Source organism: Pan paniscus, chromosome 17 (genome assembly GCF_029289425.2).
Source record: "Pan paniscus chromosome 17, NHGRI_mPanPan1-v2.0_pri, whole genome shotgun sequence".
Taxonomy (NCBI): Eukaryota; Metazoa; Chordata; class Mammalia; order Primates; family Hominidae; genus Pan; species Pan paniscus.
In genome coordinates this window covers 53,974,522-53,991,363 of record NC_073266.2, presented here as the reverse complement: position 1 = coordinate 53,991,363, position 16,842 = coordinate 53,974,522, and the positions used below count along the sequence as shown (strand labels likewise).

The 16,842-nt window shown below is 45.3% G+C and overlaps 1 protein-coding gene across 15 annotated transcripts in view; it reads right to left on the bottom strand.

Annotated features, from left to right (window-relative positions):
- Positions 1-16,842, bottom strand: part of FHOD3 (formin homology 2 domain containing 3) — a 482,704-nt gene that overhangs the window by 184,675 nt on the left and 281,187 nt on the right. For all 15 annotated transcript variants that reach the window (XM_063597250.1, XM_055102327.2, XM_063597253.1 and 12 more), the window contains one exon: positions 74-185. In XM_063597250.1, coding sequence (XP_063453320.1) covers positions 74-185 — 112 coding nt within the window. The remainder of the gene's footprint in view (positions 1-73; positions 186-16,842) is intronic.

The following is a 16,842-nucleotide window of genomic DNA, read 5'->3' as shown; positions in this document are numbered from 1 at the left end:
CATGTACAACACAGAAGCCTCCCTACATTAGACACCTTCACCTTCACGACATAAGGGGGCAGGGACTACTCACCTCTTTTCGTGTCAACAGCAGTGACAGCCTGAATTAGGAGAGGTGCGTTGGACTCCGAGTACTCTACAAAGACGAGCAGCAGCTTCAGGGCTGTCTTCACCACCAGGCGGAACTGGTAGAAGAGATAAAACCATCACATCACTGCCAACAAGGCCCTGTGCACCTGAGAGCATCTTCCTAACCGCAGCAGGCACCCAGCACTTCCTAGATGAGACGCTCTCAGCAATTACACAGATTCCTTCACAGATCCTCACAATCCCTCATTAGACACCTCAGAAGGCAGGTGTTAGTACCATCCCCACTGTGCAGATGAGGAAACTGAGGTACAAAGTTCCCTGCCTGCAGTCACGCAGTAAAAAACAGCACCAGGACATGAACCCAGGACGTATGTCTCCAGAACTCACACCTGGCAACTCTCAAACACGAGCATTTGCTGAATCGATTACGTCTTCGTTTTACCCCAACTATAACATTGTGAGGTAGACATAAGCACCATTCTTATTTTTCTGGTGAAGAAGCAGAAACAGCAGGTTAAACAAGTCATCCAAAGTCACAACAGCCAGCTTAGGTGGAAGGGAACCGGAACCAAGTACCCCATTCTTAAAGCCAAGCAGAGAAGGCCGCCTGGAGCCATAGAACCCCTACTCCCTGGATCCAGGGCTCAGCACTTGCCAGGAGCCGCATGAAGCCCAGAGGCCTTCCCTCACACAGGTAGAAGCCCTCCTCAGTATGCACCCTCGGGGAGGTCACAGGTTATTCACCTACAGAAAACCCCAAACCTCCCAACTGAAGCTGCCACAGATTCCTAACCCCAGCTTTACCAGCCCTGGGGCTGCGGCAGCCTTGGGGTCTCCGGGTCAGCCTCCAGGGCCCCTTAGGTGCTGCTGCAGGGACTTGCCCACAATTTTGCCCTTGACTCCACTTCCTTCCAAAAGCCTCCTCCTAAAGGAGCTCATACACCTGCAAATGGATTCAAACTGTGCAGCCGAGAAACAGCAAGGTTGCCTCGGGCTGTACATTCCACCCCAAGCTGCTGGCTTGTCAGTGGCCCCATCCCGCTATGGGCAAAATGCGCTTTGAGGGGGCTTATTTGCACTGTGGCTGCAGGGCCTGGAATGGCACTTGGCACAGAGGGAGCTGGAAGGTGTTTGTTGACTAAATAAATCAGTCAGTGACCAGGTCAATCAATCCATGACCTCTCGCCCGCCCCTTGAGACTGTATCACTGGTTGTGGCAAATCAGCTCCAGCTACTTCCTGTGTTCTGCAGCCCAGGGAAGATTCTGTGCCTCTCAGACACACCTGCCCACATCACAGTGTTAGGGGACATGGGTAGAATTTATAGGTAAATTTGGGGGATCCCAAAGAGGGGACTGTGTTGTGCAGTCCACAGGGAATAGCTTAAAAACACCACTCACCCCAAGTCATTCATCCACATTCATGCAACCCCTTTACCCCCTTGCTTCCCTCTCCTTTGCTGTCATACCTACCAAGCACACCATTTGTCTTTTCCTCAATTCCACATCTCTCTCCAGCCAGTGCCCAGGTGCTCAGCTCCCCTATATGAGGAAACTTCTTCAAAGAGGTGCTACAGCCCCTGGCTCCACCTCCTAACTTCCCACTGACTCATCACCCCAATTTGATAGGACTTCCATCACCACCACTCGGATTACTTGTCCAGGTCACCAGTGGCCTCCATGGTATCAAATCCAGTGGTTACTTCTCTGCCCATTTTTGCTCAACTCTCAGCACCATGTGACAACTAACTGCTCTCTCCAAAAACAACTTCCTCTGCCTCTGGGCAACCAAAGTCTCCCGAGTGGCTCCTTTTTCATTGGTTCTTTTTGGGTGCTCAGTCTCTCAGTGTGGGAAGACCTCTGAGTTCACTCCTCTTTACTCTCCTTCTCTCTCTTTCCACACTCTCTCTAGGTGAGTTAATCCAGTGCCCTGGTTTGAAAGTCCATCTAAGATCAGATGCTAAATATTGCACTCCAGGCCTGACCAGACTCCTGAGCAGGCATCATATAATCTCCTGACATCTCCACTCAGATGCTAACAGATTCACTGTGGCCAAAACAGAACTCTCAATTTTCATTCATGCTTACCCCCTTCCACCTACCACTCCTAGCCTGCTCCCTCCAAAGCCCCCACCTCAGGACAAAGCCCCACCACCCTAAACACTGGGAAGGGTTTGCCTGCACTTCCCTCACCCCATCTCCACAGCAAATCCACCCATCCGTGCTGGAAGCGCCTAAGTGCTCTGGCCTGGTCCTTCTGAAGTCCATTCTCCAAACCGCAGCCAGAGTGAACACTGCACCCTCCTTCTCTCAAGCCTCAATCACTCCCCATCATGCCCAGGGTGCTGCCTGTCCCAGCAGGCTTTCTGTGGTGGCCTCCGCCAAGCCCTCTGATCTCCTTTCTTGACACCCCCTCTCCGGCCCAGTGCGCTTCACATGCTAAGCTCTACAGTTGTGTGAGCGTTTTTCACACAGCAGAGTTCATCCATGATTCAGGGTCTTCTCACTGGTTATTCCTTCTGCCTGAAAGCCACCTGGAACCAGTCATCACAGGACTGACCTCATCCTTCAGATCACGGAAATTCTCATTATAGAAAATGCCTTCCTGACTCTTTTACCTAAAGGAGCCCCTTGGTCACTATCACATCACCCTGATTTTTTTTTTTTTTTTTTTGAGATGGAGTCTTGTTCTGTTGCCCAGGCTGGAGTCAAGTGGTGCAATCTCAGCTCACTGCAATCTCCACCTCCCAGGTTCAAGTGATTCTCCTGCCTCAGCCTCCTGAATAGCTGGGACTACAGGTGCGCACCACCACGCCTGGCTGATTTTTGTATTTTGGGTGTTTCGCCATTTTGGCCAGGCTGGTCCTGAACTCCTGACTTCAGGTGATCTGCCGGCCTCGGCCTCTCAAAGTGCTGGGATTACAGGCATGAGCCATCGTGCCCAGCCACCTTGTTTCATTTGAGACAGGGTCTCATTCTGTCACCCAGGCTGGAGTGTGGTGGTGTAAGCACAGCGCACTGCAGCCTCAAACTCCTGGGCTGAAGTCATCCTCCCACCTCAGCCTCTCGAGTAACTGGACTATAGGTACGTGCCACCACATCTGGTTAATTTTCTTTAAATTTTTTTTGTAGAGATAGTGTCTCTCTGTGTTGCCCAGACTGGTCTTAAACTCCTGGGATCCAGCAAACCTCTCACCTCAGCCTCCCAAAGTGCTAGGATTTCAGGCATGAGCCACTACACTCGGCTTTTCTATCCACGTCCTTTATCATGACCTGAAATTGCTACAGACACTTGTTCACCTACTATATGCCTCTGTTGCCTCTAAGAACGTAAGCTTCACAGCAGCGAAGAGGCTTTATCTGACCCATGAGAAGCTGTTCAGTCAGCATATGTGTGAAGGGTAGGCCAGCCCGTCCTCTGAATCCATCCCCCTATGCTGTGTGGAGTGAGCCCTCCAAGCCCCCAGCCTCCCTTTCTCACCTCGTAGTAGCCCCCAGCAAAGCCAAGCCCCCCCTCCGCTCCAACCATTGCGATGAGGGCAAGTCATGCCCTGGGCTGCCATTCTGGAGGTAACCTCCTCCCCACACAGGGAGCTGAGTACTTTAGAGTGCTGGGAACTCTTCAGAGAGTATCTGCCCTCATAACTTGAGGCCCACGATTGCTCCTCTGCTTCTATTCTGTAGGAATAGACTACATTCCAGTGTATTCTTCTCAACTACACAGTTGGAGGTTGAAGGGGAAGGTATGGCATCACGAGTTGTGCTTTGTACGTTTAGGGCTGAAGAAATTTCTTCAAGTAAATAAAAAGACCTAGCAAGTTCAGGCTTGGCAACTTCCTCAGTGGGTGGACTATTATTATGTGGTTTAAGCCTCTAAATGCCTTCCCAGGAAAGAACCTGGCTGCTGCCCAACCCACTCCCCCCATTAGCTGGTCTCAGCAGGGCCCCTTAGCCCACCTCACAGAGGCTCCCTCTGAGTATCTCTGTGGTCAAGGGGCCTTGACCGATACGGTCTCAGGCACCCAGAATCCCTAAGCCATTCTCCTACATGTGGCTCTCTAATTAAGAAACCACTGTTTTCTAGCAAAGCCTCCTTTTTCTATTGGTCTCAACATGCCTATTCCTGTCTTTCTCTCCTCTGTGATACAGGCTCTGTTTGGAGCTTTTTTGGCACCGTAATTTGTTTTTTTAAAAAAATCCCCAAACATCTTCTGATGCATAATTTTAGGTTTCTATGAATTTGGCTTCTATTGAGTTTAAGTTTATGTGGATGTACTTTTGGAAGCTTTACTATGTAAATTAATAATAAGCATATTAGTTAAATCACTTTAGGAAAAAAGAGCACTAGAACACTAATTTTGTAGAAATGCATGGTACTAATTTCAAGCACGTACTAACTCATCGTCAATATATGTCCTGCAGGATCCTCCTCAGAAGTACCTTACTAGCATTACTGCATCAACTTGAAAGTAAAAAAGGTACATTCCATCAAAAGAATTCTATGAGCCAACCTCATTAATCCAGAAATCACTTACTCTGATGCCCTCATGTATCTGGAATGCAGTCAAAACCCTTGGAAGCTTGGAACAGCCACAGTGGAGGCCACACACCCTCTCCAAGTCCAAAGACACTGCTCATCCCATAGCTCTTAAAAATCCACCCTTGGTGCCCCTTGCGCTTATGTTAGACACATTTTATAATAAAGGGAGTGGATATTAAGATTCACAGCCCACATCTGCCGAGAAGAGGCAAATCGGGGAGGATAATGACGGAGAAGGAGAGGCAGGCCCAGTGTGGCAGCAAGAGAGAGTGTCACAAACGAGGCGAGTGGAACAAGCTGCAAGGATGCCAGAGCACACACCACAGTGTGGCCCAGACATGTCAGCAAAGCATCACTCCAATCTGAACTGTCTGATTTCCAGCTCTGCCTGGCATGCCTTCACGTGGTAACGAAGGGTTTCACTACAACTTACAGGCTCAAGCACCTGCCCATTTGTCCAGCACCGAGAGAAATCAATTTGAATTGATTCTCATTCTTATGGAGCACCCAAGGCCATGGAAGACACAGCAGTCACAAAGCAGTCACACAGGAGTATAGGGCAACAAGCAGGCAGCATCAGCACCAGTGGTCTCAAGACAACCAAGCTGGTGGGGAGGGAGTAGATTCCCTGTCTCTGGAGGCTCTGCACGGCCACTTACTAAGGCCTTTGCAGAAGGAGTTCAGAGCCTGCAGAGGGTGGACTGGCTGACCCCATGTAAGGTCCCTGAGAATCCAAGATTCTCTGCTTCTACTTTCAACAGCGTCTTGAGTGCCGGGTTGCTGAGGACAGATGCAAACAGAGAGCTTTCTTAGAGGACAGCTCCGGCATTGTAGATGAGAGCAAGGCTCAGAACTGGATCCAGCCAGCCCTTTCCAGCTTCCATGGAGCAAAAGAACCATGTGATGGCTTTTGGGGTCCTGTTCACACAAACAACCTCACTTTCTTTGGGCTGGAGAAACACACTGGAGCTCTAGATCCAGCCTTTGGGCTTTCTGTTACCTACATTTTCTTTAATTACAATCTAGGAAATACTAGTATTCCATTTTTAGTTGTCTGTTATAATAAAGACTATGTTTATGTTGTTCTAAAGCATGCAGCTAAATCACAGTATATAACAGAAATCTGAAATAATCCCCTTGCATACGGGGGGTGCAAAAGCAGGAATATACAGATGGCTGTGAATTGTTGCATATTTCATAATGATTTAGCACATTTTGGGGGTTACTGAGCTAAGCTTTACTTTCTATTGCAGCTATCATTTTGCACTCTCAAAATAAAGGCTAAAAGCCTTCAGAGGACCAGAGATTCCTCTTGACCCAAGGAAGTAACATTTGTCAAGTCAAGCCTCAGTCCAGGGATTGAACCTCCATATTCCATAAATAACACAGGGCTCAATGTCAGCTCTGCGACAGGGAGGCTGGGCTGGAGGGAAGGGTAGCAGGATGGTGTCAACAAAGAGCCTTGTTCTTGCTGTTGTTTTATTTTCTAGGTCAACCCACAGGAAGAGTGTGGAGTTGCCCGTACAGAACCTGTGTATCTAGATTTCAGATAAAATGTAATCACCAAATATGTGGGAAGGTAATAAAAAGACAGTTTCTTAATACTTTTACACGTAAAAACAAACTGGAAGTCCTTTCATCTTTTATTGCACTTACAGAAATACAAGAACTATACTTAGCAGGTCAAATATGCTGCTCATTAAGCAAAAATAAAAGAATTCCAAAAAATCTTCAAATTCCTAATTTCTCTTCTAAAAATTCAACAGCCAAAAAAGAAAACAATTTCCAAACCTCAAGATTGAAATTACAAAGGGGGCTGGAAAACCATGCTTCATTTTATTTGTTTCATTTTCCACTAAAACATCATAAATATATGTTATATAAACGGATGCTGGTTATTAAAACCGAATTCGAAAGTGGTAAGGTAACTTGATCTATAAAGCTTTACCACATTGTTTACAAGCTCATCAGCACTTTAGAATATATAAGTATTACTATAAAGAAAAAAAGATCTCAAGTGACTTAGGATACAAACTCTTTATTTAAACATTGTATCTCAATGCCATATACTTAAGCTCAGAATTTCTGAGCAAGCAGCTCAGAGTGTGCCCTAAAGCCTTCGTAACTGGTTATCAAACAATCCAACAGACATCCCAGACTCCAAATCTCTCCCTTCCCGACTTCTAACAGGTTATCTGTAACATGAGGTGTATATTACCAGAAATAAAGTATAGGCCCAAACATATTAACTAAGTACAGAACTCTGGGTCTTGTTTTGCAGGTGTCCTTCAAGGGAGAGTGTGGAGACTGTGGTTGGCACATCCACCAGAACAGGAAGTCATGTGCACCAAACCCATGTGGTCCAGCCTCAGGGCCTGATGGCCAACCTGCTTATGACACAATGCAATTTGCAGAAGGTATAGTAACCAAGTGTAAGGCTGGGTAGCCCTTAGGATTTTATTAGCGAGCAGGAAATCTTACAGAATGTAAAATATAGCAGACAACTCAAAATAATTAAAAATAACAATAAATAGTGCTACAAATTGGCATTTTCTTTTCTTTTTTTTTTTTTTTTTTCCCAGCACCAGGCTGGAGTGCAATGGCGCGATCTCAGCTCACAGCAACCTCCACCTCGAGGGTTCAAGCAATTCTCCTGCCTCAGCCTCCTGAGTAGCTAGGATTACAGGCATGCACCACCAAGCCCAGCTAATTTTGTATTTTTAGTAGACATGGGGTTTCTCCATATTGGTCAGGCTGGTCTCAAACTCCTGACCTCAGATGATCCACCCTCCTCAACCTCCCAAAGTGCTAGGATTACAGGCGTGAGCCACCGTGCCTGGCTGGCATTTTCTCTATTGAGATAAAATTCTGGGGCTTAGATGAAGGTTTTGTTACCCCGGAAATCGCCTACATGACCAAGTGAATTTCTATCCTACCTTAACTCTGGTTACCTTTGGGAAATACGATGCCTGAGGTCAGAAGTTCCCCCTCCTGACTAAACTGGCTCTGACTGCTGGGATCCAGGGTGGCCGCTCACTTGGCCTCTGAAGAGTTTCTAACTTCATTATCATCTAACTCTCATGCAAAAGGACACTTCCACCAGCACCCTGACAGTTGATAATCACCATGACAACGAGAAGAAACCATAAAAGGACAAAAAGAAAAGTGGCATTCCAGTTTGAGAAGTTCCCCCCACCATCTCCAGAAAAGACATGACTATTCCTTCCCTTGCTTTTAATGCCCCAACCCCTTCATTAAAGATGCCCTGTATCTGTGACTTCCCCACTCTCTCGAACTGAGGAGCTGATTTGTGAACCACGCTTCCACTTCTCAATTCCATGGCCATCGAATAAAGCCTGTACTGCTTGGTGCTCACTTTTGGTTTTGTGTATTGGCTTCACAGCACCAATCAGGGAAAGACCCCCATTTTTGGGGACTGGCTTTGTCAGTAAGAGCTTCTTTAAAGAACCATTAATAAAAGTGGACAAGAGTCAGAAAACATCCACTTGGCTAACTTTCTCTTCAGATATTCAAGGTAATTATGAATAATTGACAAAATGTAACACGCAGCCAGGCACGGTGGCTCATGTCTGTAATCCCAGCACTTTGCGGGCCCAAGGTGGGAGGATCACGAGGTCAGGAGTTCAGCCTGACCAACATGGTGGAATCTGTCTCTACTAAAAACACAAAAATTAGCTGGGCATGGTGGTGCATGCCTGTAATCCCAGCTACTCAGGTGGCTGAGGCAGGAGAATCGCTTGAAGCCAGGAGGCGGAGGTTGCAGTGAGCCGAGATCGTGCCACTGCACTCCAGCCTGGGCGACAGTGAGACTCTGTCTCAAAAAAAAAAAAAAGTAACATGCACATCTTTTATTGTTTACTAAGGAATACCAAAATCCCTGCACTAAGATATTGCCCGAAGGAGCATCTTGATAGTATATGCAGAATGAAATTCGTGGTTGAGGGAAATCAACAAGATTGGGTACTTTTCCAGTTGGCAGCATTCCCATTTTCAAATACAAAACTTCACATTCTAAGGAGGCTATGTAACTTGTCGCATAGCCCATTTCTGGAAGAAGTTTAAGAAAAACCCAGGTCAATCTGATTCTTTCCACTATACTATGGAGGTTCCCATCTTTCACTCTGGTGCAAAAACTTAAGCCTTGGGAAAATGTGACAAATATTATCTTCTGAGTAACAATAAAGGTGAAAGAACTCTCTTAAGTAAATAACCAGCCCTGGAAACATGAAAATGAACAGCTAAAACCCAGGTTTCGCAAATGTGCTGTTAGAAGAGTGTGGCAGGCAGCTCACATCTCTTTGGAGTAGGGGGAGAAGGGCTGGCAGATGGGGGCTAGAGTAGACAGTGGCAGAACCCTGCAGGCTCCCAGAAGCCTGTGCTGCTTCTGGTACCCTTGCTCATCCAACTCTCCTAGAAAAGGGTAGAACATCTCTCTGGAAGGAACAGCATGCTGCCTACTTCGGTGTTTCTGCATTTTCCTAAATGTTCTTCCAGATTAGAGCCACCCACTTCTACTCTTCCTCCAACTGCTAAAACTCAGCTGGTTGCCCTGGGCTACAGGGGCAGAAGAGTCAAAGGTGCACCCTTAGTTTCTGCTTCTTGCGTTCACAAGAATAATGTCTTTGCAAGTTAAAATTCTGGTTTATCAGCAAGCCTCTTAAGAATTGAGGAACCACAATCAGCTCCCTGAAGATGATCATCTCAGAGTGAATGGGAGAAACTGCTGTTTAGCCCTGTGTCTGGAGACCTGTCTGGACAGTGGGGCCCCCTCAGCCTGCTGCCCTCTTTGAGGCCTGGCCTGAATCACTTCTCTCTCACTCGGAGGTCTTCCTAAAACAATAACTAGTAAAACTTGCTTTTTCCCCTTTTTTCTCCTACTGAGATTATTCTCACATGGGGGACTCTAACATATCAAATCAGTGAGAATGAGTGTTCTGGGTATGCACAGCCAAGTGGCCGGTAGAAGAGCAACAGCCCTAATGAAGAAGCTGGCACTTTATACCCACAATGACTCCAACACAAATATTACATGACTATGCCATTAAAACCCATGGAATTTTAGAAATCTCATCTAATATAATGTTGATAAACATGCAAAAATTCAAACACAACCTCATTCACTAAACATATTTTTATGCCATTAGAAACAAAACTCTTTAAACACAGCACAGCATTGGAAACAATTCGATTAACAAGATGAGAAAAGTCGAATGAATAATAGTACATTCATATGACTGTATATTATGTAGGCATTAAATATTGTAGTTTAAAAATTTTGTAGTAACAAAGGAAATGCTTATAATATACTCAGAGTTAATTTTGTAAGAAAAATTTTAAAAATCAGAAGAAAAGGTACCAAAAAATGATGATCTTTATGTGGTAGTGTTTCTAGGTAATTTTTATTTTACTTTTTTTGTATTTCTAAAGTTTTATACAAAGACAGTATGTTATTTTTGTAATCACAAAAAATTCAGTAAATGTTTTAAAAAGTTATTTTTTATTATCAAGATTTCCATATTATACCAGTAAACTTTAGCTATTTTAGTTTTTTGAGAAGGGGTCTATGTGTTATTCAAGCTGATCATGAACTGGGATCCAGGGATCTTCCTGTCTCAGCCTCCCGATAGCTGGGACTACAGGCCACCATGCCCAGTTGCCATATTTTTTCTTTAATCTGTTATCATTAACTGAATTATAAAAAAAATAGTCTTAATTGAATTTCTATTAGTGAAATATATTTCAATTCAATTAATGTGGGAATTATAAACACAACATCCAATATCAAGGATGGATTTCAGACAATAGTGCAATTCAAGGAACTAACTATAATGTTCTAGTAACTCCCTTTGCCTGGACCATATAGAATTTGCTGGCTGAGTACATCTTATGCTATTGCAGTATATTCACAGTGTTTTTATAATATTAACAATTGGACTTCTGGCTTCCAGCTGGAAAGATGTCGAGTGTCACTCCCAACCTAATAATTAGAGAGAGACAAACAATCTTTCACACCATAACTTTTCTTGAGCCCATGATATACCTGGGGTTGCAGGAAAACCAAGTAGCCTGAAATCTAGGGAGGGAGAGTGTTCTATCCACCCAGAAAGGGTGAGAGGCCAGCAATGGACTATCATCTGAGGCAGGGTAGGGGAGGAAAATGAAGCCTTTTATACAAAGCAGCAGGAAAAACTCAGGCTGGGCATGCTGGCTCACGCCTGTATTCTTAGCACTTTGGGAGGCCAAGATGGGAGAATCACTTAAGCTCAGGAGTTTGAGACCAGACTGGGCAACATGGTGAAACCCCATCTCCATTCAAAACACAGAAAATTAGCTGGGTGTGGTGGTGTGTTCCCTGTGGTCCCAGCTACTCAGGAGGCTGAGGTAGGAGGATTGCTTGAGCCTGGGCTGTTGAGGCTGCAGTGAGCCGAGACTGTGTCACTATACTCCAGCCTGGGTGACAGAGTGAGACTCCATCTCAAAATAATAATAATAGTAATAGTAATAATAATAATAATAATAATTAAACAATAAAACCTCAGACAATAGTTTTAGCAAATTGTCAAATGTCAACTGTGGGCTACCATGAGAGCATAAACCCCTTGGAACTGCAGACACAAAGGGATTTGGCAGCCACCAGTAGGCTGCTCTCCACGGCACTCACAAAGAAGCTGGGGGCAGGGCTGGGACCTAAGAAACTTTCCCAATAGTGCAGGCCTGGCGGTGCACAGCCACACAGCAGGCAGAACAGCAACAACCCTAAAGGAGGAAGGGAGCAGCCAGCACTGTGAAAAGGCGGGAAACCCCAGCCAGAGGCTTCTCCTCTTTGAGACAAAAGCCTTAAGCCACAGGGAAGGTCAACAAGGTAGGGGAGGAGAAGGGAAAAGAATAAAACCCTGTACTCCTAGGGCAGGGTCAGGAAACCATACTGGGCATCTCCTCTTGCTTAGTGTTTTACGTCTTCTTCACTATTATCACTCCCATTTTGTAGATGAAAAAGCAACCCACCCCAAGGATGGTGCAGGCGTGTGTGACCCCAAAGCTCTGGCACTGACTGTCAGATGCAGCATATCTTGATTCCAGGAAGGCCTTGTGACCCCAATGAAGAAACACAGCTGGATGGTCAGAGTTCAACAGCTTCCCACTAATTGCACAATGACCCTAAAATGCCCTGACTGATCAGTGTCAACCTGCAGGCTGCACTGGTTTATGCATTCCTTGTCTCTGTCCCAGTAGACATTTTCATCAATGGCATGGAAGATCTGCTTATTCATTTTTTGTTAAATAAAATTAGCACTAACAGTTAATAAGAGAAGGAAGCAAAACAGAACTCTTAATTATCTTGAGGCTGGAACTCTGGCCCACAATCAATGGGGGGAAAATGCAAGGCCCTGAATTTAAACGTGAATCAATCAATCACAGACACGCAGAATGGAAGAAACTGGCAGATAAAAATGTGTGACAAAAATCCGGAAGGCTTAGTGGATTATCGGTTCAAACTGAGGCAACACCCAGGGCTGCTGCTAAAAGATGTAATATATCAGAGGTGGGATTTGTGGAAGAATGATATCGTATCCCAGCTACCATATTACTATTCTTTGTACTACATGAACAGAAGAGTTGGTAACCAGTATGATGAGGAGCTGAAAATTATATCCCTGAGTACCATCTGTAGTAGCCATCAAGTTTAGCTTGGACAGGGTTCACATGGTAACTGCCTGTAAATACTCAATGAGCTTCCACAGCAAGTCAGAGTGTCTTGTTCAACAAAACAATGCACAAGCATTTGGTTAATGACAGGTAATGCATGTCCCAAAAAGGAAGGCTTTCCACCAATTCCAGCATGCAACAGTATTCCTGGGCAACCTAGGCAAATGATTTGATGATCCCTCTGCCTCTAGAAGTATGAGGAATGGGACTGATGATGTCAGGAACACCTTTAACATGACATTGCCATCTCTTCAAGGCTAGGATTCTATTATTTACATTACGTAACTTACAAAGGTCTTCAGCTCTCACCCCCATATTTGGGTCATCTGAGCAGATCACACAACAGTGACATGCCAGTGGCTCCAAGACCAGAGGGCTCACCGAATCTCCTCTCCTTGCCCATCAGCCAGTATCTCCTGGGGCACATGGAGCACCAGGCTCCATGGCACTTAGCTCTCTTTGGGAATATTTCCTTCATCTCCAAACCAGTGTGTCCAGAGTTTTCTTGCCAACAAACCCCAATGTCCAACTCTTCTACTGCCATTGGCACTGCCATATTTCTAGCTGCAGAGTCAAACTGTGACCCCCAACCTTTGATTCCTTTTATTTTCCTATATCTAGAAATCTCCTCCTAGAAGGCTAGTCCTCAAAATGTCTCTATTTTTTCATTATTCTGTTTCCACTGCTACTCTCACCTCACAGCTGTGATACTGAGCTAACCCTTCCCACCCAGCTTTCCCATCCCTGTCAATTTCCCCTCCTCCACCACTCCATTCTACACACCACGTTACTTTTTTTTTCTTCATTTTGCAGTCCTAAACAAACTTTCAGCAATGTCCCCAGTGTTGGGGGTGGGGTGGCTGGCGGGTGGGCACATAGGTTCTCTAATGTATATGACAGAGAAAGAGAGAGCACACGAGCACGAGCATGTATGTATGTGTGTGTACGTGCATGCAAGGGGGGCCTTGGCCAGGGCTCCTCCAGATAGGGCTACATAGGAGTAGGGAGGCCTGCACACCCTCACACAAGTAGAAAGGAAGTCTGGAGACCTGTGATCAGCAATATGGGGCACAGATGGAAGGATGAGATCCAATGGGGTTGATGGGAACTTAGAGCAAGGCAAGCTAACCTGGAGAGCAATGCAGACAGGGAAGCTTCCATGCCAGGGCCCTGAGGCACCCCTAAGAGGCAGCAAGGAGGTGAGAGTTTGCCAGGCTCAGGGCCCTGAGGCCTTCCCCTTGGGCCAAAAGAGGATCCATAGAGATAAAGAGACAGACTCTCTGTGCTGGGTGACAAAGGGCCATGCTGTATAGACTGAATCATCTTACTCCAATTAATTAGAATTCCAGATGTATGAAGAGAAAAAAATCCACATCCTGTGATAAGTCATGGGCCTGGCATCTGCCTCTTACCTCTGACTGGAGAGTTTAAAGATTGGCTCTTGTAAATAGAAAGAAACACTTTATTGAAAACACTTTTTTCTTTCTTTTAAAAAGTCATTATTTGGCTACGAATGCATTATTTTCTCCCCTGGCTATGAGTCTCAAATATCTGCAAATATGCATTGCATAACGAGCCTCTGGCAGGCTGCAAAATCACATCTTGTTGCCTTTCATGGAAGAAAAATGATGAATTATGAAAACACAATGACAAGATGTTTCTGCTCCAGTACTTCCTTTATCAACTCTGTGACTGTATAAGGCAAAGGCAACTGGATGTCAAGATAACCTTTCCAGGTTAAGATAAATCTGACTCTTTGTCAAAAGGAAATGCTAGGGCCCCTGGCTTTGCTGATTTCTTAATTTGAATTGGGGAAAACCCATTGCAGCTGTATTGACCAAACTGTATGTTTAAGGAGGAGACTGAGGCCTCCTTCTCTAAATCTAAGGGTCTTGGGTTGATGTATCTGTTGTTCTTTTCAATTTCTCATTATTCAGATGGGGGTGAGGGAAGAGTATCAGCAGACACTCTATTGGTTTTGTAAATAAGAGGTGATCTCATTAGAACTATGTAGACTGGAAATAAACTTGGCAGCTACTGCCTTTGTTAACTTTCAGCAACTCGCCTAGAACACAGCACACCCTGCAGGGGGGCAGGAGACCTTCATGTGACATCACAGTTAGTGGGATGGGCTGTGGCATCACTGTTCCCCAGAATTCTCCTTTCCAACAACACAGTGAACTCCAAGGCACAGGCTGACTCTTGGCTCCACTCTCTTGTCCTCATTATGACCAGCACAGTGCAGAACACAGGAGCCAGAGACTATTCTAGACCTTCCTTTGGGAAAATAAAAGATGGAGACAGAAATCCACACCGATCCAGTGCTGATGGCCCAAATGGCTAGGGAGGAGGTGAGTGTGCCACCTTAGACAGAGGCCCTGAAGAGGCAGCCCAGAGTCCTGAACCACCACTGAGGAAGCACACACTGAGTGCACCGTGTAGGATGGGGAGGCTGGGAAAGCACAATTCCTACAAATGTATTTTTGAAACTTTTTAATTTTATAATTTTTCCATGTTATTTAGAAATGCAATAAAGATTTTCCTGTGTGTTTATTCTTTCCTGATTGTTTATTTTCCTTACAGAATGATTCCAAAGTAATATCAATATGATGCTGTTGCCACACCAGAGACTCTGAGCCATGGCATGCATTTCTGTTATTTCTGTTTTTTTTTTTTTTTCTCTGCTGCTCTTCTTCTTTTCCTCCTCCGTGGTCCTTCTCCTCCCTCTTTTCTATCTCTCCCTCTTCTTTTCTTTGTGCCTTTCCTCTCTTAGTCTATTTGTGCTGCTATAAAGAGAAATACCTGAGACTGGGTAATTTATGAAGAACAGAAATTTATTTCTCACAGTTCTGGAGGCTGGGAAGTCCCAGATCAAGGCACTGACTGTGAGGGCCCAGTCTCTCTGCATCCAAGATGGTGCCTGTTGCTGTATCTCCTGGAGGGCAGGAAGGTTGTGCCCTCACATGGCAGAGAATCAAAAGAGAGCAAATGCACTCCTTCCACAAATCCTTCTTATAATGACATTAATCCATTCATGACAGCAGAGCTTTCATGACCTAAACACCTCTTGACACTGTTGCATTGGGGATCACGTTTACAACACAAAAATTTAGGGGGGCACATTCAGACCACAGCATTCTCTATGTAATCTCTCCCTGCTCACAGTGATTCTTCCCCATACCCATCCCACCTTCCCTAACCTTGCCCTCACTCTATTCTCTGTCTGGTGATGAGCTAACAGACTGTCAGTTTTTCTATTGTAAGCATGTTAGGTTTTATTTCCTTTTAGAAATAGGGCAAGTTGTTGGTGTTTTATCATGGCCATCATAAAACCATAAAGATATCTTAATTCAGCTGTGTCATGTACAAAAAGTCAATCTTTCTTGCAAAATCTCTTCCCATCTCCCTAGCTTTTATGTCCTTGAGACCATTCAGAGTGCCTTGGGGAGGGAGCAGGTTCCAAATGAACATGAAAGTTAGGGAGGCTTCCCAGCACAAGCAAGGAAAAAGGAGAAAAAACTGAAACAGGATATGAGATATAAATCTTCCCTCGGTCTGGCTGAAGCAACCTAGAAAGCCCAGCATTTCACTCAGTGTCCAAGGTCACCTACATCAGTTTCAAAACAGAGTCACTTCCATTTTCCATAGAAAACAAAGCCAAACATTTTTTTTTAAAGATTTTCAATCTTCTGAGGGAAAGCATAGCTGTTTCTAATCTGAAATGGGGAAAAATTCTCTCATCAATAAGTACTAGAAAAAGAAAACCTGAGGGCAAGATGTGAGGGTCACCCACGGATATGGGACCCCATAGGGATTCGCATGCCAGTGCCAGCCACAGAGAAAAAGCCCTTCCAACCACACAAGGACACAATCACCAGGATTCTGAGAAGCCTGAGAAGGAGATACAGCCTAAAACTAGAACCATACTCCTCCCCAAATCAAACCAGGGCTGAGCGCTCCCAAAGGACAGCAGAATCCTTGGGAGGCAGGTGACTCCAGGAGCAGGGCCAGGGGATGGACTCCCCAGCAGAGCACAGCACTGTGAACAGCAGCCTGGAAAGGCTCACTCTAGTGGGGGTGGGCAGTGAACACAGGGATGGGGGACAGTCTGGGCAGACCACATGTGATATGGTTTGGTTCTCTGTCCCCACCCAAATCTCACCTTGAATTGTAATAATTCCCACATGTCATGGGAGGGACCCAGTGGGAGGTAAGCGAATCATGAGGGTGGGTTTTTCCCATGCTTTTCTCATGATAGTGAATAAGTCTTCTGAGATCTGATGGTTTTATAAAGGGTGGTTCCCCTGTACACACTCTCTTGCCTGCCACCATGTAAGATGTGCCTTTGCTCCTCCTCCGCCTTCCGCCATGATTTTGAGGCCTCCCCAGCCATGTGGAACTGTGAGTCCATTAAACCTCTTTCCTTTATAAATTACCCAGTCTCAGGTATGTCTTTATTAGCGGTGTGAGAACAGATTAATCCAAT